The 26,853-nt window shown below is 33.7% G+C and overlaps 1 protein-coding gene across 1 annotated transcript in view; it reads right to left on the bottom strand.

Annotated features, from left to right (window-relative positions):
- Positions 1 to 7,396: 7,396 nt before the first annotated feature.
- The window catches only part of LOC115889234 (potassium/sodium hyperpolarization-activated cyclic nucleotide-gated channel 1-like), a 111,922-nt gene continuing 92,465 nt past the window's right edge, over positions 7,397 to 26,853 (bottom strand). The window contains exons 5-10 of the mRNA XM_030909179.1: positions 25,769 to 25,907; positions 21,859 to 22,032; positions 21,505 to 21,663; positions 18,796 to 18,985; positions 17,625 to 17,938; positions 7,397 to 7,544 (exon numbers count right to left, since the gene is read on the bottom strand). Of these exons, the coding sequence (XP_030765039.1) occupies positions 7,506 to 7,544; positions 17,625 to 17,938; positions 18,796 to 18,985; positions 21,505 to 21,663; positions 21,859 to 22,032; positions 25,769 to 25,907 (1,015 nt within the window). The 3' untranslated portion in view covers positions 7,397 to 7,505. The remainder of the gene's footprint in view (positions 7,545 to 17,624; positions 17,939 to 18,795; positions 18,986 to 21,504; positions 21,664 to 21,858; positions 22,033 to 25,768; positions 25,908 to 26,853) is intronic.

The following is a 26,853-nucleotide window of genomic DNA, read 5'->3' as shown; positions in this document are numbered from 1 at the left end:
CGAACAGCCAGGGTACTATGTGCCGGGCAGCCATCCATTTGGTACCAAACTTCCTGCAGGTAAAATATGATTTTCGAGTAGTTCCAAATAATATTCTGCATTTAAATTTCGCCTAAGAAATAATGGTCCGATAATATTGTGTCCGAATATCCCTGCCCAAACATTTACTTTCTGTGGATATTGCGTCCTTGTTTCGACAAACCTGTGTTGGTTTTCTTTGTTCCAATATCGATAATTTTGAACATTGGGTTCATTATTTAAGGTAAACGTGCATTCTTCAGTGAAACATATGTTTTTTAAAATTCCCTATCCGTGTTTGCTCTTTCCATCATATCCAAACAAAACGCCTGTCGCCGTATTTCGTCCCCATCTCGTAGCTCTTGGTGCTTTTCATATTTGAAGGAATAGTATATATGTCGTTTCAAAATTCGAAACGCTGTAGTGTGATCTATTACTATTTCATCCTCAAGTTTCCTTGTGCTGATCTTTCCATCGTTCTCTTCCACGCACAATAAAACTTCCAAGTCGGTATCATTTCTTGCATCTTCTCTTTGTTCCTGCCTTGCTTCACATCTACAGTTATTTATTAGGGTACCTTTGGTCTCAAATCTCTGGATATTCCTTGCGATTGTAGATTTTCCAGGTATCGGTCTATTCGGATACAGAGCAGCAAACATGTTCGACACCTTTTGACAACTATTTCCTTGATAATACCATTTAATCATCAATACTTTTTCTTCGGTAGAAATTCATGGCTAATATTTTCGATGTAGGTATGATTTTTTAATAATAATAATAAAGCACTAAATAGATAAATTTCTGAAATGACCACTTCATTTGACAGTTATCTTTTACCTTGACTGGTGCTCATAAGTAAATACAAGGCCATAAGAAAGGAGAAATATTTAAAAAGAAATCGGCGATAATTCGTAAACGGACTAATAAAAAATATCTAAAGTTATTCTTTTGAAAGTGGGTTTTAGTGCTCTTCAATAAACCTAAATAGAATTATTCTCTAAAATAATTAGGGAAGCCAATAATTGACCCGATTAAAATTTACATGGGATTTCCTATGTCCCGCTCGACGATGCAACACCCGGTATACTTAAGTTGAGTTATTGAGTTGGGCCATCCAAAGCTGCAGCAAGTCAGTTTAAAAAGATTTAAGTCTTAAGTCATTTCTATAATCAAAATGATTTAAGTCTTAAGTCACATTCAACATAAGGTTCAAATGCATGATTTAAGTCTTAAGTCTTTGACTTAAGTCATTTTTTTCAAGTCAAGTCATTTTTGTAAAGACTTAAATTAATACCTGGTGCGTCTCAAAGGTGGCTCACCCCTATAACTTTTTTATTTTTTCAGATAAAACAACGATATTTGGTATATTAGTATATAACATAAATTGGGATTGATTGACGTATTCAATTGTTTTCGGTCACTTCCGGTTTCACCGGAAATAACTACAAATTTTGATTTGTAAATGGCACCCTCGGTATTTTTATACTTTATTCGATAGAAAATGACACTCTGAATCGAATGACATATCATATGTCAACTTTTGACATTTTATCATATGGTTTATTTGAAATTGTAACATGCGGTTCATAACGACAATTTGACTCAAAATACCAAGTGTGTGGTATCAAATTATTGTAAAAAAATGCTTTTTCCAAATATGCTAATCAGCCACCCTCGTTTCATTTGAAAAAATTGAGATATGGTTAAAAATGCGATTTGGGCATCTTTAAAAGGCCAGTACAAGACACTAAAAACATTAGACGATCAAATCTATTTTTCCAAGGCTCCTTGATTAAAAATTCATCGTCATTGGCATGATTGAAATTTAAAATACAATTTCTTTTTGAGTGACTATGTCAAAAATTGACACTTGTTTGACTATGTCAAAAATGGATACATAAGTGATTCGATTCAGAGTGTCATTTTTTTATCGAATAAAGTAAAAAAATACCGAGGATGCCATCTAAAAATCAAAAGTTGTAGTCACTTCCGGTGAAACCGGAAGTGACCAAAAAGAATTGAAGACGTCAATCAATTCCAATTTATGTCATATACTAACATACCAACTCTCGTTGTTTTATCTGAAAAAATAAAAAAGTTATAGGGGTGAGCCACTTTTGAGACGCACCCGTATAGCGTTATTTAAGTCGTTTTTATGATTTTAGTCTATATTTTTTACTTAGATCATGATGGTCTTTCAGTTAAGTTACTAAAATGACTTAAATCAATATAATTACCCTCAAGACAACCAGAATTCAATTTAAGTACCTTATTTTTAATTGTTAGTATTAATTTTCTTAAAAAAAAAATTTTTGATGAATCCGCCACATAGGTATAGACATTTTTTATTAATTTTCTTGTATTACCAATTAGCGATTTTCTTACTAAGTATCATATTGTTAATTTATTTTAGATAGAGATGAGACTAAAACCACATGAAATAAATCGGCTAATTTTCAGAACAACTACAAACCAAAAACACAAAAATATGTTTGTTTTTATAAAACTTAACCGATTTTATAGTACTTTATTGTATCCATTAAAGATAAAACCAACTTACCAAAGCCATTTGCGTCATCACCGCAAGACAGCGCGGAAATATCTATCTCACTTCAACCGGTTTATATATAACGGAACCGGAGTGAGATAGATATAATGACGGTCTCTTTCACCTATGACGCTCCTGGCTTTTAGTTAGTTGGTTTTATCTTTACAGATAGATGTCATCGAATACATGTGTATTAAAAAATAGTGATGTGTTTTGATCACTATGTAATAATCGATGGCTTAAGCTAAGTGCTGGATGATTTTAAGGTACTCTTCAATATGTTCGAGATAAATTTCGTTCGTTCGTTTTTCGGGCTACAAAACGGAGTCGGGGATTCACTTGAAAGACAACAGACTCACTACGCACGCGCAACACGACAAATAATCAAAACTGATTCCGAAAAACTAACATTTTATTTACTAGTGGTTGTGGTTGTCATTTTTATTCTGCCACCTAACAGTTTAAAAAGAAATGCTGCTATTAAAAATTTATCATAAAAATATATAAAAATCTGACTGTTATAAAAAGAGTTAAATCTTTTTAATGACTACTTAAATATTTTTAATGACATAAGTGTTTTCTAAAAAGACTTAAATATTTTTCTATTTCGGAAGAAAGATTTAAATCACAAATCATTTTGAAAAAGTCTTAAATCTTAAAGCCCCATACTCATACTTCGCTAGTTCACTTCGTTCCTTCCTCGCGTCCCTTTTTTGCAAAAGTAGCAAAGGAATTATCACGAACACAAAAAAAATATTAAAATATATAAATCGATCTTGGATTTCATTCGTAGTTGATTTCTTGATTCGGCAGTACGTCTGTACAGGGTGTCCCATTTTCGTGTGTTTTGCAGGGTTTCTCGTTTATGAGTCGAAATACAAAGATGCGGTTTTCACATTACGCTGTTACTTTTTTATGAAACTAAAGATGCTACAAATTAGGGAGATATCGCGGTACAAAGATGGCAGAAAAATAATATTTTAATTTTTTATCTTGAAAACGAAAAGAGATAGACTAATGAAATTTTATGGAAGCATTACTGTTTTGAAAACACACTTTCTGGTAATTTTCTCACTTTTTTAAAATGAGTGGAAGGGGTTGAAATAAACTACCCCTATTATACTTGTTAACGAAATTTAAAGAAAAATCTTATTAAACGCATGCAAAAAAATTAATTTGTATAGTTTAGTTTGTTTAGAAACTTTTTTATCTCTCGTATTTTTTTGATAAAACTCACCGATTTGAAATTAAAAAATAAGATGTAAAGCATTACCCCATGTCAGGACAAAAAACATTTTTATTTTTTAATATGTACTTTTTTTATTATTTTGTACTTTCATGAATTAAAATACAGAATTAAAAATTGTCTTGGTAAATAATTTTTAAGAGGTTATCGTTCAGAAGAAAATGTAACGATATTATTACGAAATAAAACTGTTTGACAGCAACCTACTAGATTCTTTATCCAAAAATGTTTTTTGTCCTGACATGTAATGCTTTACATTTTATTTTTTAATTTCAAATCGGTGAGTTTTACTAAAAAACACAAGAGATAAAAAAGTGTCTAAACAAAGTAAACTATCCAAATTTTTTTTTTGCATGTATTTGATAAGATTTTTCTTTAAATTTCGTTAACAAGAATGATAAGGGTAGTTTATTTCAACCCCTTCCACTCATTTTAAAAAAGTGAAAAAAGTACCAGAAAGTGTGTTTTCATAACAGTAATGCTTCCATAAAATTTCATTAGTCTATCTCTTTTCGTTTTCAAGATAAAAAATAAAAACATTATTTTTCCGCCATCTTTGTACCGCGATATCTCCGTAATGGTTGACTTTTGACCCAACGTTTATGAAGCAAACTACCCTTTATTTTGAACAAGGAATCAGCCCCTGAAGTTTTTCGCATTTGATTTGAAACACCCTGTATATGAAATGAACAAAATTCTTACAGCTTTAGTGTACATTATTAAATAATATTTTCTTGCCTTTAGCTGTGTATTTTTTCTAATTTCGTAAAATCGAAAGTAGAGAAAAAATAAAAAAAAATAAAAAGTAAAAAGAGAATTGTTTTGCTTGGCGTAAAGGGGGGAACCAAGCTCTGGTTTCTGGACTTACCCTTCATCAGGTGGGCTGTCCAGGGGCTAGTTCTCACCGATACGGCAAGCAAAACTCCTTCTATATCAACAGACGATGTCGTAAAGTGTCGGTGAGATATTAGTGCATCTCCCGACACTTTACGACATCGTCTGTTAATATAGAAGGAGTTTTGCTTGCCGTATCGGTGAGAACCAGCCCCTGGACAACCCACCTGATAATGAGTAGGCCCAGAAACCGGTTGTGGGAGTGGAGCTTGGTTCCCCCCTTTACGACAAGCAAAAAAATTTTCTTTTTACTTTTTATTTTTTTATTTTTTCTCTACTTTGGATTTTTCGAAATTAGAAAAAATACACAGCTAAAGGCAAGAAAATATTATTTATTAATATACACTAGAGCTGTAAGAATTTTGTTCATTTCATATATATTTGAGCGGGCCGAAAAACGCTCTTTACCATCTTTTGACGGGAGATGCACTAATATCTCACCGACACTTTACGACATCGTCTGTTGATATAGAAGGAGTTTTGCTTGCCGTATCGGTGAGAACCAGCCCCTGGACAGTCCACCTGAAGAAGTGTAGGCCCAGAACCCGGTTATGGGAGTGGAGCTTGCTTCTCCCCTTTACGACAAGCAAAACAATTTTCTTTTTAATTTTTATTTTTTTATTTTTTCTCTACTTTCGATTTTTCGAAATTAGAAAAAATACACAGCTAAAGGCAAGAAAATATTATTTATTAATGTACACTAAAGCTGTAAGAATTTTGTTCATTTCATATATATTTGAGCGGGCCGAAAAACGCATCTTTTGACGGGAGATGCACTAATATCTCACCGACACTTTACGACATCGTCTGTTGATATAGAAGGAGTTTTGCTTGCCGTATCGGTGAGAACCAGCCCCTGGACAGCCCACGTGATGATTATGTGTTATCTGTGGTTATACTCTGTTATACTATAAAATCCTTAAGTGACTGACATACTGATTAATCACGATCCTGCTCAAACCACTCAACGTAAGAAGCTCAATTTTGGAATACAGGTTGATTCTAGGGTGTAGGGGTTCGTTAAGAAGGGATTTTCCGAAATTCCAGTTCCAAGAGGGTGAAACCACCCCTCAAATATTACAATATTTTTTATTTATAAACGGTCAAGTTTCCGAAAAAACGCTTAAACACATATATTTTATTTTGTTTTTTTACATATTTAAAGATTTTTTAAAAATGTATACAGGGTGTTTCGAAAAAATCTGGTCATTGATTAATCGCGATCCTGCTTAAAGCGCTTGACGTAAAAAGCTGATTTTTGGAAAACAGATTGACTTTAGGGTGTAGAGGTTCGATAAGAAGGGATTTTTCGAAACTCGAATTTTAAGGTGGTGAAACTATCCCTCAAATGTTAAAATATTTTTTATTTAAAAACCGGTGAGTTTTTCGGAAACGCTTAAACACATATATTTTATTTTGTTGTTTTACATATTTTAAGATTCTTTATAGATTTATACAGGGTGTTTCATAAAATATGACCAATGAGTAATCACGATTCTGCTTACACTGCTTGACGTTTAAAGCTGATTTTTGGCAATTTGATTTGGCGGATTGACTGTGGGGTGTAGAGGTTCGATAAGGAGGGGTTTCTCGAATCTCAAATTCCAAGAGGGTGAAAACGACCCTCAAATATTACAGTATTTGTTATTTAAAAAACGGTTAGTCTTTCGGGAAAACGCTTGGACAAGCATAATTTATTTGTCATTTTTACATATTTTGAATTTTTTTAAAAAATCATACAGGGGTTCCAAAAAGTTGGGTAATTTCTTAACCACGATTCTGCTTAAACTGCTTGACGTAAAAAGCTTATTTTTGGCAAACGGATCTTTCGAAAGTCAAATTCCAACGAGATGAAACTACCCTCAAATATTATCAAGTTATATGATAATATCGCCATATTGTTTTTTCTCATGCTGACCTAAATGTGAGAAAATTTTATCCAGTTTGTATGTTAATGGAAATTCTTGCTTTGATTTATCATCACCATTACAAATGATTAATTCGACGCGAACGAAGTCGCTGGTACACACTAGTATTTTATAAAGGAAATGTCCTTGTAGTCCAATGTCATATGATGCTAGTTTTAAGGCCTTTTTGTGCAGAGGATGTTGTTTTATTTGCTAATTGACTTAGTCAAACTGTCCTGATGATGGGAATAAAATTCTCGAAAGCTTGACAAATATGAAAAAGTAGATTTATTAGTCTGTGTTGGTGATTATTGACTGCATCCTTACTTAAATTTTGAGTTTTTTTACAGATTTAAATGTATATATTTTTTTAATATATTTTTAATTTAAATATTACATTTTTTTATAATAGTAGTACTTTAGTTAATTTGAGACACATTTATCTTTGTAAATATATCTAAAATTGTTTTGTTTAATCACATATTGTCTGAAGTATAATGGTGCGTATTCACTTGCAACAAAACACTCCAAACCAACCAAACGCGCCGCGCACTCCAAACAATCTGCAACAAAACATTTTTCGGGTGCGCTCTGAACGACCTGCAACAAAACATTTTGCGCGGAACGTTACGCCTGTTTGCGGTGTTCGCTGCATTCCCACCAGTAATCAGTGTTAGTGTGTTTGTCGACAGCAGATGACAATCATCTGCTGTAATACATTCAACTGAAATAAAAATACCTATTTAAAGAGAAATATATTAATTTACTACTATTCGTTCTTTATCAATATTACTTTAAATTATTTTCTAATTCTTAAAGGACTTACATGCATAGAAAAACTAAATAATACTAAATAATAACAAAAATTTACATAAAAAAATATTCATTATGATCACTCTGGGGCTCGATTTTCTACATCAGGATCGATCACCTTAAAATAAGAAAAATATATGAAAATAATTTCATATGCCTTTACAGAACTTAACTGTAACTAACTAGTAAATATTATCCACACACAATAAATAAATAATATCCGAATAACAATATTTTTTCTCAAACAACGTATTTGGTACTACGAGTATATATGGTTATGTTTAATTTTTCTCTAGATAGTATATGTTATTAAAGATTCTGAAACTCCGCTATTGATATTATCTAGTCTTGAAAAAAGTATTACATCAAGTCGGTTATCAAATGAAACTGTAAATAAATATTGTCTACATATATCGTCAGTCTCACACACACCAAAAAGTCGCCAAGTATTAAAAAATAGCTAATGGCGGGAGCAAATCCGGACAAGCTAGAATAAATTTTATTTTATTTAGTTTAGTGTAAGGAACCACGTGTTAAATTTGCACCACCCCCCAAAGCCCGGATTTGGCCGCCATCTTGGAAAAAGTGGCTAAAATTCTGTTTATTTTTCATTATTTTTCAATAACTCGATTTCTATCAACTTTAGTGCAAATAATGTACAGACCAAAATTAAAGAAGAGGAAAAACTCTATAAAAAACGTTCTGTGTACTTTTCCCGTGCGACGACCCGTTTCCAAGTTACACGCTAAATATATTATAAGCAGTTATTATTTCTTCTATTCTAGGCAGTTCTTGTCTTTCCGAGAACCTTACTCTTTTTATTTCTCCACGCATTTAGTGGCTGCGACACCACATCCGCATTATACAGACAAGAAAAAATGAAATTCGTTAAAGTTTTACAGTAAGAAAAATAATTATTACAGACAGCTCAACAAACTTTCAAAGACCCAAACGCATCCCCAGAAGATATAGAAAAAGCTGGAGAACGATTTCTTCTTCATCTATATGGATCCCAAACCAAACCAAAAAATGCGACTCATTAGATAAGTACAGATACCCAGTGTTTCGTAAAATCTATTGGTACGTATACATTGGTGCGCTGCGCAGCTAACGCGCAGCGAGCTTTGTCCGCGCGTTACTTTTATTGTTTTAACGAACATCCCGCGATCCATAGAAATCCCGCGAACATTCGTCTAGTCGTTAATCATGTCTCTATCGTCCGAGAAGAACTACGCAATTTTAATCATGAGTAGTGCGACTCTTTAAACACTCCATTTATAAACAATATTCATAGAAAAACACAAAAAAGGGAATTTATTCAAAGAAAATACACATAGTCACTGATAAATGCGCGCCGTGTCTTCACCGGCCGTCCCAATTGAACAACGAACAAACAAAGCGGAGCGTCGAAAAACTGACTGGAGATGGTTCTCCGCTACCTTTGCAGCAACTTTAAAACACGTACCAATAGAGGCGAATAGGGGCGCGCGTGCCACGCGTTCGCGGCACAGCGCGCCAATGTATACATATCATATTACCACAAGCTTACCAAACCTAGCATCATTACCGCCGACCAAAGACGCAGCTCGCTTGCACTCCTTCCGTACGTACAGCTATGGTATGGAAAAGAAAAATCACCTCTGGATTGGGGATGGAAAAATTCAAAGAATGGGTTGCCCATTGCTACTTCCCAAGATGCAGCTCCCCAAGAATTATTAAATCTGATTTCATGTAAATGTGCCAAAAGTTGTAATACATCTTATAGTTGCCGTAAAGCAGGTTTGCGTTGCTCGGTAATGTGTGCACATGTCAGGGCAAATCATGTTCGAATAGTTTGGAGGTGGCAAAATTAGACGAAGATGAGTACGAGGACAATTTTCCTCTCGGTAAAGATCAACGAAAAGAATATTCTGCACCTTATGAACCAGATCCGGAATATGATACAGATGTGGAAGACATTCAGGAAGATTATATTGAACAGCCAGTAACTGAAAAAAATCGAAGGAACTCTGATGAACCTTCCACCTCAAAAGAAACCTAAGTTGACGACATGTGGATTAGGCCTATTGGAAATGGGGAGACCACTCAAAAAAACGCGCCGGGTACCTACTTTACCTCATGGCAGCTCCCTGAGAGATAAGGCGGTTAAACTTGATTTTCCACCAGTCGCGCAAAAATAAAAATTTAGTCCGTTATTGCGGCCATAATGCAAATTGCGTTCTTCCATTATGACCGCAACAGCAAGCTACTGACAGCCAGTAGCAAACAAGTTTTTAGGCTTTATGTATTTAGGCTTTATGTATGTGGTGCCGTTTAAGATGGTGTGGAAACAAGTACAGTTAACCCCGGATATGTATATTGAACACGTACATTATATGAAACTTTAATTTTGTTTTCGTATAATTCGATACTTTGGGTAGTCGCACGAAAGAAACCCATACAACGGTTTTTATAGAGTTTTTCCTCTTCTTTAGTTTTGGTCTGTACCTATTTTGCACTAAAGTTGATAGAAATCGAGTTATTGACAAATAATGAAAAATAAACCGAATTTTAGCCAACTTTTTCAAGCTGGCGGCCAAATCCGGGCTTTAAGGGAGTTTCAAATTTAATACGTGCTTCTCGACACCAAAATAAACAAAATAAAACTTATTCCAGCTTGTCCGGATTTGCTCCCGCCATCGATGCACTTGCCGACTGGCCTATAATTGGTTAATGCATTTTGACTGAATTTAAAAATGAAACTAATAATTCGTAGAAGACTTTTTCAGAATATAGCTCTATATTCTGGAAGAAATCTTATCAATTGATATATTAAATAAATAAAAAAAATGTTGGGCCAAATAAGGATGTATTAGCCTGTTAGCCTATATTTGATATTAATTAAGCTTTTAGTTACGTAATCGCGGAGGGCGCAATTTTTAAATTCATTGTTGCCAACCATGGACATATTCGGCGCCTTGCTGACTAACTGGAATTCAAATTTCGCGCTAGGGATTCAGGTGGTGGTTCTGCTGTAAAAAAGTCAAGTTACCGCATTTATTTATTTATTTCCTGATATTGTAATTCGTTTTGACACTTTAGTTTTGTATTACGAGTTTTTGGTTTAAATAAATAGTGTTGTGATACTTTAAGCTTAAAAATGTTTACTGGCAGACATTGCAGTCGAACATTGTTCTTTTTAGAAGCTCTTTTAGTGCAAAGTGGTACAAGATAGCTTAATAGCGGTAAAAAACTCATCGCAACTTCATTAGAGTATTTTGAACGGGAAAGCGGTAATAATGGCCCGTTATGTCCCTTTAGTGCTGTTAAGTAGGTAAGTTTTGTTGATGTAAATAATAGCTGTTTATATATTTATAATTAATTTATTTTTGCTTCCTAAAATATTTTGATTAAAAGAAAATATATAAAAGTGGGCGACTCTGTGCCGGTCAAGGTCAAGTTTCTTTGGTATGAACTGTATATTGTATACAAATCTTTAGATTTAAGCTGGCCGCACACAGAAAGAGCAAAACAGTCAAAAACGTTTTTGACTAAATCTGTTTTCATATGATGCTTCATTGCAAATTAAATGGGCTAATGCACACATCCTTCGCGATGTTTAAAAGAGGTTTAGGTTCTGTATCTGCTGCCAAGCATATTTAATTGCAAATAAAACATTTTGCTTCTCTTCAATACACAGAGTGAGCCTTAAATAAGTGTAAATATTTTCAGTCCATTTTAAATCACGATTTATTTATTTATTCGTGGCAGAAGCATCATCAAGATTACATTTCATATACATATAATATCACATACAACAACAAATAACAACAATAATTACATATAATAATAATAATAATAATAAGTAAAATTGCAAACATAAAAGTTATACATGAAACCACAGTTCATTAAAACATAGATATAAAACAAACATAGCATGTATAAACATCATTTGAGACGGGAAACTAAACATGTTTTGCCCTGAAGCGGGCGACGTCAATTGCGTTCGACTTTGCTGCCATAAGGTCCTCTATAGTGCACTTGGCGGGGCACAGTGGGCAAGTATACATATGTTGTGTGGTTTGTAGTGCTCCACATTCGCAGAGGTTGGAGTCCACATGGCCCACTTGGCAAGAGTGTCTCTCGATCTCGCTGTGCCCGTACGCAGTCTGTTAAGAGCTCTCAGTTTTCGTCGCTTCCTGGTGCCAATTGTTCCTTCGGCTCTATCCAATGTTGATTTGAGGTATAAATCACGATAAAAGATACATATTTTCTCTTTATCGTTATTCATATAAGTCCAAAATAACCTAGTTATTTTATTTTGAAAATAAAAAAAATCTTAAATTTTGAAAACCACTCGATTAATATTAAATTTTTCTGGGTTTTCTTCGTTGTAAATTTTATCTACTACCTATGTTGCCACAATATTATGCTTTTCTATCAAAAACTAAAAAAAAACATTTTTTTTTTTAATTCCAAATTTCCATTTTTTTTTCGAAAAAAACGTCAAAGACTTATTATAACTCACTTTTAACTTATTTAAGACCCACCCTGTATAATGGTTTTATATAAGAAAAAAACGCTTTTGCCGGGACCCAAATTTTTTAACTAAAATACTTTTGCTCTTTATGTGTGTGTTCAGCTTTAGGCTGTATTCCGTTGTTAAACCAGGCGAACCAGACCAGTAAACTACGGTAAAGAGCGGTTCCTGAAAAACATCGGTTAAATACGGGACGGTTTGATAATAGATATTTACGATACAAGTGAGTTAATAGCACCATTAAGATAGGCGTGTGAAAGTTGCACAACGAGTGCGTTGCACGAGTTTTGTAACCACACAAGTATCTTAATGGAGTTAACTCGCATGTATTGTACATTATTTTATCTACGTCTAACTATAAAAACACACAATGAATTTTAAAAAATTTTGTACTTAACTATATACCTATCCTAAAAATCAATTTCAACCTTTGTTCAAATAACACTATGCATGGCAATGTCAATATGAGAGTAAATAATATTGATGTCACTAGTTTAAAAAATGAGCGATTCGGAAAGTTTCCCTCTGACATTGAAGAAAGGGGCATTCAGAGTCATTTCTGGATTGTTTCCAGCAAGATCGAAACAGAAGTATGAATACACAAGGTGCTACAAATTCGAGATACGGGCATTGGTATCTCGAAAACCGTAAGAGATACGAAGATGGTTAAATTGGGGCAAAGTTGCGCCTTAGGATGTTCACCAAGATGCCATCAAAAGAGTTATGAAAATTTCAAGGATTGCTGAGTTTTTTGGGAAAAAACGGATTTTTTTGAAAATCAATGTTATTTTTTCTTGTCGTTATTTTTAAGAAAATCGAAAAACTAATTGCACATTCTCATTGCCACTTTATTAGGGCTAACTGATAGCATTTTTAGATTTTTAAATTATCTGATAATTTGAGGGATACAGAGGCCAACTTGATTTTTTTAAATACGGACCTGCATTTTTTATTTCAGGTTTTGAAAGTAGTCGGTCTCCTGAGTAAAATGATATGCCACACTTAATTTTTTTTTTGTTTCGGACATTTGAACACGATTTAATTAAACTAATTTTATGTGCGGCTCTGGTTTTTTAATTATTTAATCTATTCATCGTTACAATATTGATATGCTTTAAAACTTAACAATGACGTGGGGTTAAACACTGAATACGGAAAATCAAATGCAATAAAATAATATAAAATTATTGGGCATTACTTGACGTCATTTTTAAAAGTGAAATCAATACATTTCAACATTTACAATAAAGAGCGCAGAATGCATTCGGAAGTATAAGAAGAAGATATGTTTAAAGAGCTATAAATAAGATTGAACGAAAAATACATTTGTGCATTAGGGAGGGTGATAATCCTTTCGAACATGTAGAGCATTGGAAACTAGTTTGTAGAAGTTGATTTATTTATAATAACTATGATTAATATTATGCATATTATTAGATCGTACACGGAGATTTCAAATTCACAATAAAAAAAAGTTAAAAATAATATTTTCAAATTGCTGATCTGGATATGATTTATTTGAATCTCTCAATTGGCTTGATTTTCCTTACTCAATGTTAATTAGCACTGATCCATATTGTTAAGATGAATATAATCAGATTAAGTAATTTAAAAAAACAAAGTCGGACTTGTAGAATGTAGAATGTTTAGGAGGGGAGTTAATCACCGCGACCTTATAGATCTATTGTGTGTTCCCCTTTCTTGAGTTATAACGAGTTATAACTCATTATACAGTCTCAGGGCTTTAAGAAAAGCCAGTATCTGAGACGGCTCCACAGAGGCCAGCTCTCCATCCTCGACATCAGACGTACCAAGGTTCATGGCATGAATGGTCATCGTCTCGGCGCACTCAGTGATAAGGTGTTCTGGTGTTTCCCCATTTTCCCCACAAAATCTGCATTCGCCGTTGTTTCTCAGTTTCAGCCTACTGAGGTGTTCGTTGAGGAGACAGTGTCCTGTTAGAAACCCCGTGACAATCAGAAGATTGTTTTTACTTAAATCAAGGAAAACCTTTGATTTTTCTCGGTCATAAGTTCTAAGGAACTTTTTCGAGTGTCTTAGATCGGTGGAGGACACCCATTCCAAGTTACGGATGGAGTCTTCCAGATTCTTCAGTTCCGCTTTCAGTTGGTTCCCGTTTGGAAAACAGAACGGTTCTGGTCCAGTTAGTGGAGTGTTCGCTCCTTTTCTAGCTAGATCATTTGCTTTTTCATTGCCTTCTATCCCTTGGTGAGCAGGCACCCAGAGTAGGAGGACTTTATTTTCTTTGCCTAATTTCTTGAGCTTCTCTAGGCATTCTTTGACCAACTTCGAATTGATGGTTACTGAGTTGATCGCGTTAAGTGCTGCTTGACTATCGGATAGGATGGCAATTTCCTGTTTTCGATAGTTCCTATCTAAGATAAATTGTACGCATCTTTCGATAGCGCAAATTTCTGCCTGAAGGATACTGGGGTAGGTGCCAATTGGTTCGGAGTATTCAGTTTTCGGCCCAAATACTCCTATCCCTGTCCCTGCTTTGGTTTTGGAAGCATCAGTATACCACGTGATGGTATGGTCTTTAAAAGTCGGACTTGAAATTGTTTTAAATAATAATTAAATAGTTTTGTTATTGTTAAGGTACCTAAAACAAAGTATTAAGTGTGGCATATCATTGTACACAGGAGACCGAGTTCTGTCAAAACTTGGAATAAAAAATGCAGGTTCGTATTTAAAGTTCGTAAGTTGGTCTCTGTATCTCACAAATTATCAGCTAATTTGAAAATATAAAAATACTAACAGATAGCCCTAATAAAGTAGCCACGAGAATGTGCAATTAGTTTTTTGATTTTCTAAAATGTAACGCCAGGGAAAAATAAAATTGATTTTCAAAAAATTCCGTTTTTTCCAAAAAACTCAGCAATCCTTTTTACAGAAATTTTTAAAACAATTTTGATGGCATCTTGGTGAATATCCTAAAGCGCAACTTTGCCCCAATTTAACCATCTTCGTATCTCTTACGGTTTCCGAGATACCAATGCTCGTACCTCGAATTTGTAGCACCCTGTATATACTATAAGTATGAAAAATGGTGCACCGAAAAAAAAGTACACAAAATAAATGTTTTACAAGATATTTTTTTCTCTTTGGTAGTCATCTAAACAAGGAGTGCGGTAATGAAAATGCGTAAGTTAAGAAGCTCTTAACTCATTCAAAATGCGTGAGTAAAGCGCTTCTTAACTCATTGACGTAGATAAAAGAATTTATGTATGTTTTCATTGTCACTATTTTCATAGTCCTTGCTTTTATGCATGATTCTTCTTTTTAATGGAGTTTAATATTGAAAAGTACTTTATTAATGAACTGTTTAACTCATAACTTTAAGAACCAATGGCCGCATAATAAGTTTAAATGGTCCTAAAAAGTAACTCTATTTAGTTAATGAAATTTCTTTACCTTTACGATCTACCTCCATTGCTTCTGGATATAAACACAAAATAATAACACAAATTTTATAAATTAAATGAGAATTTCACTCAAACTTCAAATTTTTTCTTTATTTCTGCCACATAAATTACAATGATTGAAAAACAAAACCAGAAAAACAGTTGTTAGTTTGGTGGCAATTATGATAGATATTTTTCAGGAACCGTTCCGTAACAATAAAACTTTCAGGAAACCGATATAGGCCAGTAAGCCAGGGTTAAAGGGCCCGAATTCTGAACACCTGCACCGATTAACCTGAAATTTTAACAGTGAATTTCTAACCAAAAAATGTTCTGTAACATTTTTTCAGAAAATTAATATTTTCCTAGTTACTTAGGACTAAAAATGTTGCATAAAACTGCATATTTTTTGTCAATTTTTATAAATAACTCGAAAACCTTGCATTTTATCGCAAAACTGAAGAAAAAATGAAGCTTTTGGAGTATCTAAACGATCCATTTTTTGTTGATTACCGATAGCTAAACCGATGTTGATTACCGGTATAGCTAAACGATCCATTATTTGTTGATAGGTGTAATAATAGCCGAGTTATCATTCTGTAAACGTGATTTTTTATTTTTCGAGAACTAAATTGCAACATTTTATAGTAAAATAATGGCGAAGGAACACATTTTCCTAAGAAAATGAATATGACCGTTTTAAAAGTACTTGGAAAGACCTTTTAAATGCTTTCTTAATAAAGTTCGTAGCTCAAAACTCGCGGAGTTATGATAAAAATAATATGGTCGCCTCATTATTTCGGAAAAAAAATTAATAACAAAATCTATGACTAAAAGTGTAATACATGTACAGTTGCCTATATTTAGGTACTAACAATTGACTCTGCAAATTTGAACGGTTTAGAATGCCTAAATTTGAAAAAAGTTGAAAATAATGAAAAAAAAAATTTTTGTTTTTTAAAAAAATTTAATTTTTTTGACATATCTCAAAAATTAAGCAAGATACGTAAAAAATGCAACAGAGAAAAATTGAAGGTCTTTTTTGCAATATTTTTTCTCCCTTTCAATTTATCTGTAGATCTCTTTATTTCGTAGATATTACGTTTTTTTAATTTGATTTCCATGTAAGGACCCCACCTTCTTTGAGCACTTAACACCCAAATATCTCGTGAAAATGAAGAGTTCAAGACTGTTCAAATATAGAGGTTAATTATTTGTAGCTCGTATAATTTCGTTCATTTTTTTTCCGAAAAGATGAGGTGATCATTTTATTTTTATCATAACTCCCCGAGTTTTTGAGATACGAACTTGAAAAGACCTTTTAAAAAATACACATTTAAAAGGTCTTTTCAAGCACTTTAAAAACGGCCATATTCATTTCCTTCGAAAAATGTGTTCTTTTGCCATTATTTTACGGTAAAAGGTTGCAATTTAGTTTTCGAAAAATAAAGAATCAAGTTTACAGAGTGATAACTCGGCTATTACTACACCTACGGTAAACAGCAAAAAATGAATCGATTCGTTATTTCAAAAGCTTCATTTTTTCTTTATATGAGTTTTGCGATAAAAAGCAAGATTTTCTAGTTATTTATAAAAATTACAGAAAAATATGCAGTTTTTAGATAAAAAATCAACATTTTCAATCCTAAATAACCCGGAAAATATTAATTTTCTAAAAAAATGTTATAGAACATTTTTTGCTTAGAATTCATCCCTTTATTGATTCCTGTAATTAAAATGGGTGATTTATTTTTCACCCCCGAGAAGGGGTGGCACTCACGCATCGCTACTATGTAACTTTTGTTTCTTACATATATCTCTATTCACTGTTAAAATTTCACGTCAATCGGCGGGGGTGTCAAGAATTCGGAGGTAATAACCTATTTTTATCCTCGCTTACTGGCCTAATATAAATTGCAAAATAAAAACACTAAATCACCACAATACACCAAAACACTTTTACTTTTACACTGGACGCGAGTTTCGCTAACCATGTTAGCATCATCAGCAGATGATTATAAACTGTCTTAAAAAGTTTATAATCATCTGCTGATGATGCTAACATGGTTAGCGAAACGCACGTCCAGTGTAAAAGTAAAAGTGTTTTGGTGTATTGTGGTGATTTAGTGTTTTTATTTTGCTGTGTAACACCAAAGGTTCCAACCCTCAACTGTAATCTAATATAAATGGAATAAAAAACCATAACCAAGGTGAGAAAAGGAATACAGAGCCTTAGTTGTCATTTTGATTTTACCTGAATTAATTCAGAACGGTCAGTTAACTCCGGCTCGTCCGTATGCAACGTTGTCGTATCAGCGTAACGCTCCAAAGCTTGAGTATGAATTTGCCTGAGTAAATCAGGATAATGTCTGACCACGCTCAAAAACTGACGCCTATTTAACCGAAACACCTGACAGGGTGTCACGACTACAACCGTAGCCACTCTGGCCACGTTCACCACCAAAGATATCTCTCCAAAATGGGCACCGTCTCGTAAGTAACAGACTTCCTTTCCTTGTGGAGTTTTCACTACTACAGTACCGGCTAGAATGAAGAACATGCTTCGACCTGAAAAGAGTTTTGTATTTAATGTAGTGGTGAGGGAGATGCACACAAAGCAAGACCAAGACCAACACTAGCGATAGAACTCCAAGCCTTAGACCATGACCCAGCATGCAAGACTCTTGTAGTGTTGCAGTTTTAGATCACGTTTTTTATAGCAATTATAAAGTATATAATTATATATGATGCACCCTCGGTATTTTTTACTTTATTCGATAGAAAATGACACTTTGAATCGAATGGCATATCATGTCAACTTTGGCCATATTCGCTCAGAAACAAATTGTATTTTAAATTTCAATCTAGAGTGCCATGGCTGTGTTAAAAAAGTTAATTTTTAATCAAGTACCCTTGGAAAATAGATTTGATCATCTAATGTTTTAGTGCCTTGTCCTGGTCGCTTCAAAGATGCCCAAATGGTATTTTTTGGTAATGGTATTTTTTCATTAGCATATTTGGAAAAGGCATATTTTTGCGAATAACTTGACACTACACACTTGGTATTACGAGGCAAATTGTCGTCGTTATGAACCGCATGTTATAATTTCAAATAAACCATATGCGAAAATGTCAAAAGTTGACATATGGTATGCCATTCTAGACAGAGTGTCAGTTTCTATCGAATAAAGTAAAACAAAATAGCGAAAGTGCCTTTCAAAAATGAAAAGGTGTAGCCATTTTCGTTAAAACCGGATGTGATCGAAAACAATTGAATATGTCAGTGAATCCAAATTTATGTCATATACTAATATACCAAATATCCTTGTTTTATCTGAAAAAAATACCACTTTTGAGACGCACCCGGTATAGTGTTTTTAATGCAATTGGTACATTAAAAGTTTATTATACAGTTTTATCTTTACCTAACATCCCGGCTTTAATAATGACATCTCCAGGCATGTATATTTCACATGACAGACCGGCTCTCAACTTTTCCAAAATACTTTCAGGTAGACGGTTGAACAAGATTACTCTCTGTGTACTTTCTCTAGAAATTCTGACTAAAACCTCCCGACGTAGAGCATCTGAGGTTATTCTTACTATAGTAGACTCCTACAAAAGTTAAATAGATATAATAATTGAAAAAGACAGCTAAAATGTCATTTAGATTTGTTAGGTACTTCTAATGATCACCTTAGAGAATCATAATGAGTGTAGGTAATTTATGTTTTATCCAAAGTTTTCACAAAAGATGAAAAATGAAACAATTTGTCCTCTGACCAACTTTCAATAAAAGAAACGATCCCGATCCGATGATTTATCCAGAGTGAAGGCTTAGTGAAAAGTGTAAAGAGCCCCGTTTTTGTTTTTTAGTTCACTTCACAAATACCAGTCGAATCTCTGTCACAGGTCACAGTTTCTTGTGTTAACTATTGAGAGTTTCAAATTTTGATTAGATTTTTAAATTTATTACAAATAATAAGCTTATTGTAATTATTCGTCATTATCATCTTTGTTTGCTTCTCAAATGAGACATTCCAGATAGACCTGGTATCACAATGATATTAACTTCGAAAAATGGACCTTCACGCACGCTTTAGGGACATATTAATATTCAAGACATTGGTCTTTGTCCCTAAAGTTGTCATTGGACCTTTTTACAAACACGAAATAGAGAGTAATGAGGGCCACAATTAATTGTAGCCGTCCGCGAGATGTAAAACAGCGAACTTGATGAAAATATGTGAACTCGGATGATTACACAGTGTTGATCCTGCTTTAGACCCATTTTCACATCACAAAATATTACTCAAAATCTGACTAATTAAGATAGGGGAAGTTAGCAACTCATTGAAACCAGGAATTATAAAATTCGATCGTGCTTGGGCTGCTACAATCCTGCTTCAAATCCCAATCCAGCCAAACCTACTAATTTTGAGCTAGAGTTACTTTTATTTTGGTTACTAACTTCCCAGTTGGCAACACATGAGAAGCAGGATCGCCAAAACTGGTTCCTGCTTGCGCTGTTATACCCCTGTTGCATCCTGCTCTAAATTTCATCCCAGCAACACAGTTTATGTCTGATTGGTAACGTCACAGATAGCAACACAATAAGAGCAGGATGGCTGAAACAAGTTCCTGCCTTTGCTGCTATAATCCTGCCTCATCCTGCTTCAAACCCTATACCAGCCACTCTTGCCGTTTTTGAAATACAAAAAATTTCGTTTTGATTACTGGAAATCGGGAATTGGGAAGTTGGAGTTTTCCAATCATGTAACCTGTAAAAGATCAAATATAAAATGCTTCTAATGAATCCTTTCACAACTAGACTGCCAGTAAATTACGTAAGAATACCCGTGGGCTCATTGGGGATGTGAACTGGAAAAAAACATTAAACAAATATCTATGAAAAATGAAATTTTTATTAAACAAAAAACTAAAAAAACTATAAATCACGAAAGATGACCATCACGTGACAATTTTACTGTTTATCAAAAACAATCGATGCCGCCAATTGAAATGTGTTAGACAGAGACAAAAACAAACAATCCAAAATCCGCGGGAAATACATACATACATACATACATTGCAAAAAATAAAAGCTTTTAAAAACATTTCTAAAAACAAGCTTTTATTTAAATGCTCTAAAAAGAAGAAAACAATTTTCTGTGACACTTTTATTAATTCTCATTACATCTCATTACACAATTTATATGATATAAAAGCTTGTTGCTGACTTCTCCGCTAGGGCACGGAACGAAACGTAAAAAACAAAAGTTTAACGATAAATTATTGACCGTCAAAAATACTTACATTTCTTAAAAAAAAACACAAAATAACACAAATAACACTTGTGAGAACTATTAATTCAAATTCATAGTGGAAAACTGGAACATTTGTATGGTTCGCGGGTACGTTAAGGCGCTTCCGGATGTCACACTAAAAACTCTAAAGTTACTTCTGAGAACAGTGAACCTCCCTTATTTTGTTCAACTGTTCAGAATAATTATTTGTGGCTTGGAAGCTTATACATATTTTAGGCAAATAAATCAAAAAAATAGCAGCCTAAGCTGAAATTTATCAAGTTCGGGAAAATCATTCCTAATCTTAAGGTGCGACTGATTACCAGGAATCGACTCGTTCTATTTTAAAAACGACAAAAGTGGCTGGTATGGGGTTTAAAGCAGGATAAGGCAGAATTATAGCAGCCAAAGCAGGAACTTGTTTCAGCCATCCTGCTTTCATTGTGTTGCTATGTGTGATGTCACCAATCAGACTTAAACTTGGTGTATCTTAAAAACAGCAAGTGTTGCTGGGATGAAATTTAGAGCAGGATGCAACAGGGATATGGCAGCGCAAGCAGGAACCAGTTTTGGTGATCCTGCTTCTCATGTGTTGCCAACTGGGAAGTTAGCAACAAAAATAAAAGTAACAATAGCTAAAAATTTGGGTGTGGCTGGGTTGGGATTTGAAGCAGGATTGTAGTAGCTCAAGCAGGATTGTATTTTATAATTCTTGCTTTCAATAAGTTGCTAACTTTCCCGATCTGACAAATTAACCTATTCTGAGCGTTAAAACTATGTTTTGGTGTATGGTGATTGCTTTGTGTCAATTTCTATTTATCTGCTTACCTTATAAAATTTCCGTTGATATTTAAAATTCAGATAGAGAAATATCTGTTTTCTTTTCCCAACAGGTAAAGCTTTGTACTTGATGAAAGCATCAACAGCATCATATACAGTGTTTTGCATATTCTCACAGCTGTAAAACTTATACCAGATTTCCATAGTCTATAAAAAGCACAACACTAAAACACCTGCTTACAAATAATTTTAAGCAACCATATAAGATCTAATAAATAAACAAATAAAGGTTTTTTGTCATTTGATGTCGTGCCAAATCGTCATCTGTAACTAAGTATATTACTTGCACACTTAATGCATTTTTACTGTTATCATACGATTACAATTTTTCAGAGTACTTACATAAACCAATACCAGTAGATGTATAACAAATCCGCACAAAACTAGAAGAATTGATATTAACTTATCAGACAATAATTCGGAACTGTGAAATCCATGACTAACCATCATCACAACTTGTACAACCGAGGCAGCGAATTCCCCAGCAGTTTTGTTTTTGTAAACAGAAAACTCTCTCTATTAAAAAATGATATAAAAACTTATTTTATAATAATATAATAGACTGTTATAAGTGGTGAATTACTAAAAATTATATAGTATACTGAACGACAAAAAGGAGAACACCTAATTTAAATAATTCTTGGTGTATATGATGGCTCCTTCTGACCTAGCAATTGATTATGGTGCAAGTACACACTCGCCGGGACGACCCGAGGCCAAGACGAGGCGAGTGTGTACTTGGGGCTCTCGCCTGCTCTTGGGCCCTCTCGCCTCGCACTCTGTTGTACCAAGTACACACTCGCCGAGGGGATCCGAGACGAGACAAGGCGAGTGTGTACATGGGGCTCTCGTCTTGCCTCGGTTCCTCTCGCCTCGTCTTGAGAGCGCTCGGGCTAGAGGCGGTCTCCAGCACGCAACCAGCACGAGTCAAAGGAGACGAGAGCTATAGAGAAACTAAATAAAAGAGAGACATCATGAATTTTATATTTCTCTATGGCGAAAGCGTTAAGTAGTAGGTCCCGCGAAAATATACACGTTGCTCTCGGGAGATCGGCATTCCTTAGTTCGTCTTCTCAACTGCCATTGAGTTGACGCATATTTTCGGTATTTAAATTAATAAAATATAAATATATAATTAATACAGTGGATAAACGATTTTAGTCAAAGTACCGAAAAATTTTTTAAGAGAACTGTAGAAGAAAAAAAATCTTTAATGGTCACTTTCCGGGCCGTTTAAGAAAGAAAAATACGTCTATTAAAAGCTATGCCCGAGGTTTTCATTCAGTTTGGTGGAAAGTCTTCAAATTCAAATATATGACTGCCAACCTAATATAAACATTTATTAGTTTCTATAAGTATCTACGTTTATTTTAATAAATTAGAAGCGATCAAACAAAACGAATCCATTTTGAGATATTAGCAAAAAACGTGTCGTTATTGGTATAAAAGTGTCGTTATTGCGTCTTTTAAACAAAGAAAATTATAATGTAGGTACATGAAAGATATTATGATACAGACTTTCTAGACACTGTTTTCGCTTTTTTGTCATCATTAACATAAGAATTATTACTCTAATTACAAAATTATTGATTAATCTCTTTTATCCTCAGTTAAAAATAAAGATTTATTTTTTATAATGTAAAATAGTTTGTTTTAATATTACTAGGTAAAATAGCAAATATTTTACGTTTCTATGCAGCATTATGTTTTTTTTTAAATTTTAAAACACCTCACCTCGGCGACATAAAGTCGAAAATACAGTTTGTTTCGATCCTTGGCAGTAACGTCATCATTTTCGACGTTATATTGGTTTTCATGATTTTTTCATGACAAACACGGACAATAGAATGATAATCTGTGACATAACAGCCAAGGATCAAAAAAACAAAGCGTAGATGAATATGCTTCTATAAAATACCAAAAATACAATGAAAACAAAAATAAATAACATAATATAAACAAAAATCACAGGCGGATTTATCTTTTTCTGTTTGAAACTAATATATGCAATTTGATTTTGTGGATTTCACTGTTTTTTTTTTATTTTCTCGATTTTCGGGTCGGTTTTAAATTGGATTTAAGAAAATGTTTTGCCCAAATTTTCCCAAAAGTGTTATTAAATTAATCTCGTTGAGCGCCTGATTGTTTTTATTTTTACAAAATTATTCTTCAGAATATATTTATTTATGTACTGCAAAATTTAATTGGTGTGTTTTTGCGCAATGTCTCGGGGCGCCTCGCTGGACCTCGCATTTTTTGTGGCGCCTCGGGTCTCCTCGGCGAGTGTGTACTTCCAGCATTAGATTTTTAGTTCTATTAGATTTAATGGACAATCTGGGTCACTTTTAGCGTGTTGCTGACCTCCGATTTCTGACACTCATTGAGATGCATGGGCATAGTTCTGATAAGGCGGTCGATGTTCCCTTGATGTAATTTCTAGGCTACTTCAGATTTTCATTCTAGGCTGCTTCAGATGTATGCATAAGGGCCTATTATAGCAGTCCCGTAATTTTATATAATTTTCACTTTATACGCAGAGGGGCTGCTAAAGGCCCTTATGCATGAAGTTGAAGCAGCCTAAAATGGGATACTCCAAGAGGATATCGACTAACTTGTATTCTAAATTCGACAATCCACCCATCATATTTCAGACATGTTCAACGGGAGACAGATCGGGTGATCATTGCAGCCATAGGAAGCGGTTAATGTGATGCTGATTCATAAAGACTATTGATCCTTGAGCAATGAGTGGTCTGGCATTGTCTTGTTGGAAGATGGAGTGAAGGTATGGAATCGCATGTGGCTGCGCCACTGCATGGATGTAGCGTTAAGTTTGATTTTCATGTATCCGTTATACGTTGATACGTTGGTCCGACGGTGCTCTGATTGGTCATAGCGTTTTCGCGCCACTTTACATCCGTAAATATTTTACTTCAGCCCGTCAACGGACCAGTTCATACGATAACGGACGTTTTGACAAATTTAATCTAATCTTAATAAAAATATAAGTAGAATAGCAAAATCGTTATGGAAACGAAAATATAAAACACCAACGTATATCCGATAAACGGAGGCATGAAATTGCAATAAATTTAAAAACTGCGTTATTTTCTAACCAATCGAAGTCTTTAAATTCTACCAATAAAATTAATATCGTATCAACGTATCGTCGGACAACGGATGCATGAAAATCAAGCTTTAGGCTGTCATGTTACATGTAATGAAAACCAGTTGCGATCTACTACCATACGCAATGACACCCTAAACCGTAACGCCAACTGTCTGATGGGCATGACGTTCCCTCTCAAAGTTCGCCTTTAAAAAAATACCGAAGATGTCATTTAAAAAATAAAAAGTTGTAGTCATTTCGGGTAAAACAGGAAGTGGCGGAAAACAATTCAATACGCCAATTAATCCTAATTTATGTCATATAGGTACTAACATACCAAATGTTGTTTTTTTATCTGAAAACTAAAAAAGTTATAGAGCCAAAAAGTTATACAGGTACTTTTGAGAAACACTCGACATATTATGTGTTCTCCTTCTTTTGACACTCAGCATATACAGCTTAATCGGTACCAGCAGCATCTTCAGTTGATTTTCATTATCCAAACCGGTGGTCCGAACTGTATTCCGGGAACTTCTGCAGCATATTCTGCAGATAAAAATAAGTAAAAAAGTTCGTACAAATGTATGTCCTAAAATACTTAGTTTCGGAGATACAGGGTGTAGAACTTTAATTTTTATTTCGATTTTTTCCAAATAATTATGAAGTAACGTAAATATTTGGATGAAAATTGGTGTCTGGGACTTTTTTGACTTGAGAAATTTGATTTTGATGTCAATATGCCTCCTATTTAGTATTATTATTAAGTAATAACTTTTCGTCCGTACCTGTAATATTATTATATTATTAATTATATGTATTCAAAACAGTTAAGACACATGTAAGTGGCGCCCCCTACAAATAGGAGGCATATTGACATCAAAATCAAATTTCTCGTGTCAAAAAAAAACCAGACAGCAATTTTCATCCAAACATTGAAGGTCCTTCAGAAATTATTTGAAAAAAATCGAAATAAAAATGAAACTTCTACACCCTGTATCACCGAAACCAAGAATTTTAGGACATACATTTATACGAACTATTTTGCCTATTTTTATCTGCAGAATATACTGTCGAAGTTTCCGGAATACAGTTCGGACCACCCTGTATATTAACTTTAGAGACTAAAAAAACTTTATAACTTACCAGAATTCTGTAAACTATAGTAGTTAAAACCACGATAAAAGATATCAAGTTCAAAATGCTCTTTATAACGAGGAACAAATAATTACTGAAACCAGTATACAATCGAACTTCCTTTAGTGTTTCGAGAAAGTAGTTGTATCTAAAAATATAGAAATAAATCAACAGATAATAGTTTAATTAATGAGTGACAGTTGTTGTCCTGTCATTTCCTTTCTGGAAAATAGATTTTTTAGATACATAAACATTAATAATGATATACTGGGTGCTACAAATTCGAGGTACGAGCATTGGTATCTCGGTAACCGTAATAGATATGAACATGGTTAAATTGGGGCCAAGTGGGATGTTCACCAAGATGCCATATAAAAAGTTTTAAGGATTTCAAGGATAAATTTCAAGGATTGCTGAGTTTTTAGAAAAAAAACGGATTTTTTTGAAAATCAATTTATTTTTTTCCTGTCATTAATTTTTAGAAAATTCAAAAACTAATTGCACATTCTCATAGCCACTTTATGAAGGCAACCTGATAATATTTTTACTTTCAAATTGGCTGATAATTTGTGAGTTACAGAGGCCAACTTAATTTTTTTAAATACTGATCTGCATTTTTTATTTTAGGTTTTGAAAGAACTCGTACTCCCTAAGTACAATGTACTCCCTAAGTACAATGATATGCTACACTTTATATTTTTTTGTTTTGGGTCCCTTAACAACAACAAAACAATTTAATTATTATTTAAAATAATTTCAAGTTCGAATCTGTTTATTTTTAAATTATTTAATCTGATTATATTCATCGGAACAATATTTATCAGCGCTAATTAATATTGAATAAGAAAAATCGAGTCAATTGGAAGATTCAAATAAATAATATTCAGGTCGGCAATTTAAAGATATTATTTTTATTTTTTTCATTGTGAATTTGAAATCTCAATGTTCGATCTAATAATATGTATAATATTAAGCGTAGTTATTATAAATAAATCAACTTCTACAAACTAGTTTCTAATGCTCTACATGTTCGAAAAGGTTAGAAAGAATTACCACCCTCCCTATTGTACAAGTTTATTTTTAGTTCAATTTTA

Source organism: Sitophilus oryzae, unplaced genomic scaffold, assembly GCF_002938485.1.
Source record: "Sitophilus oryzae breed Bouriz unplaced genomic scaffold, Soryzae_2.0 scaffold_811_pilon_pilon, whole genome shotgun sequence".
Lineage (NCBI taxonomy): Eukaryota > Metazoa > Arthropoda > Insecta > Coleoptera > Curculionidae > Sitophilus > Sitophilus oryzae.
This window is presented reverse-complemented; position numbering and strand designations above follow the sequence as displayed.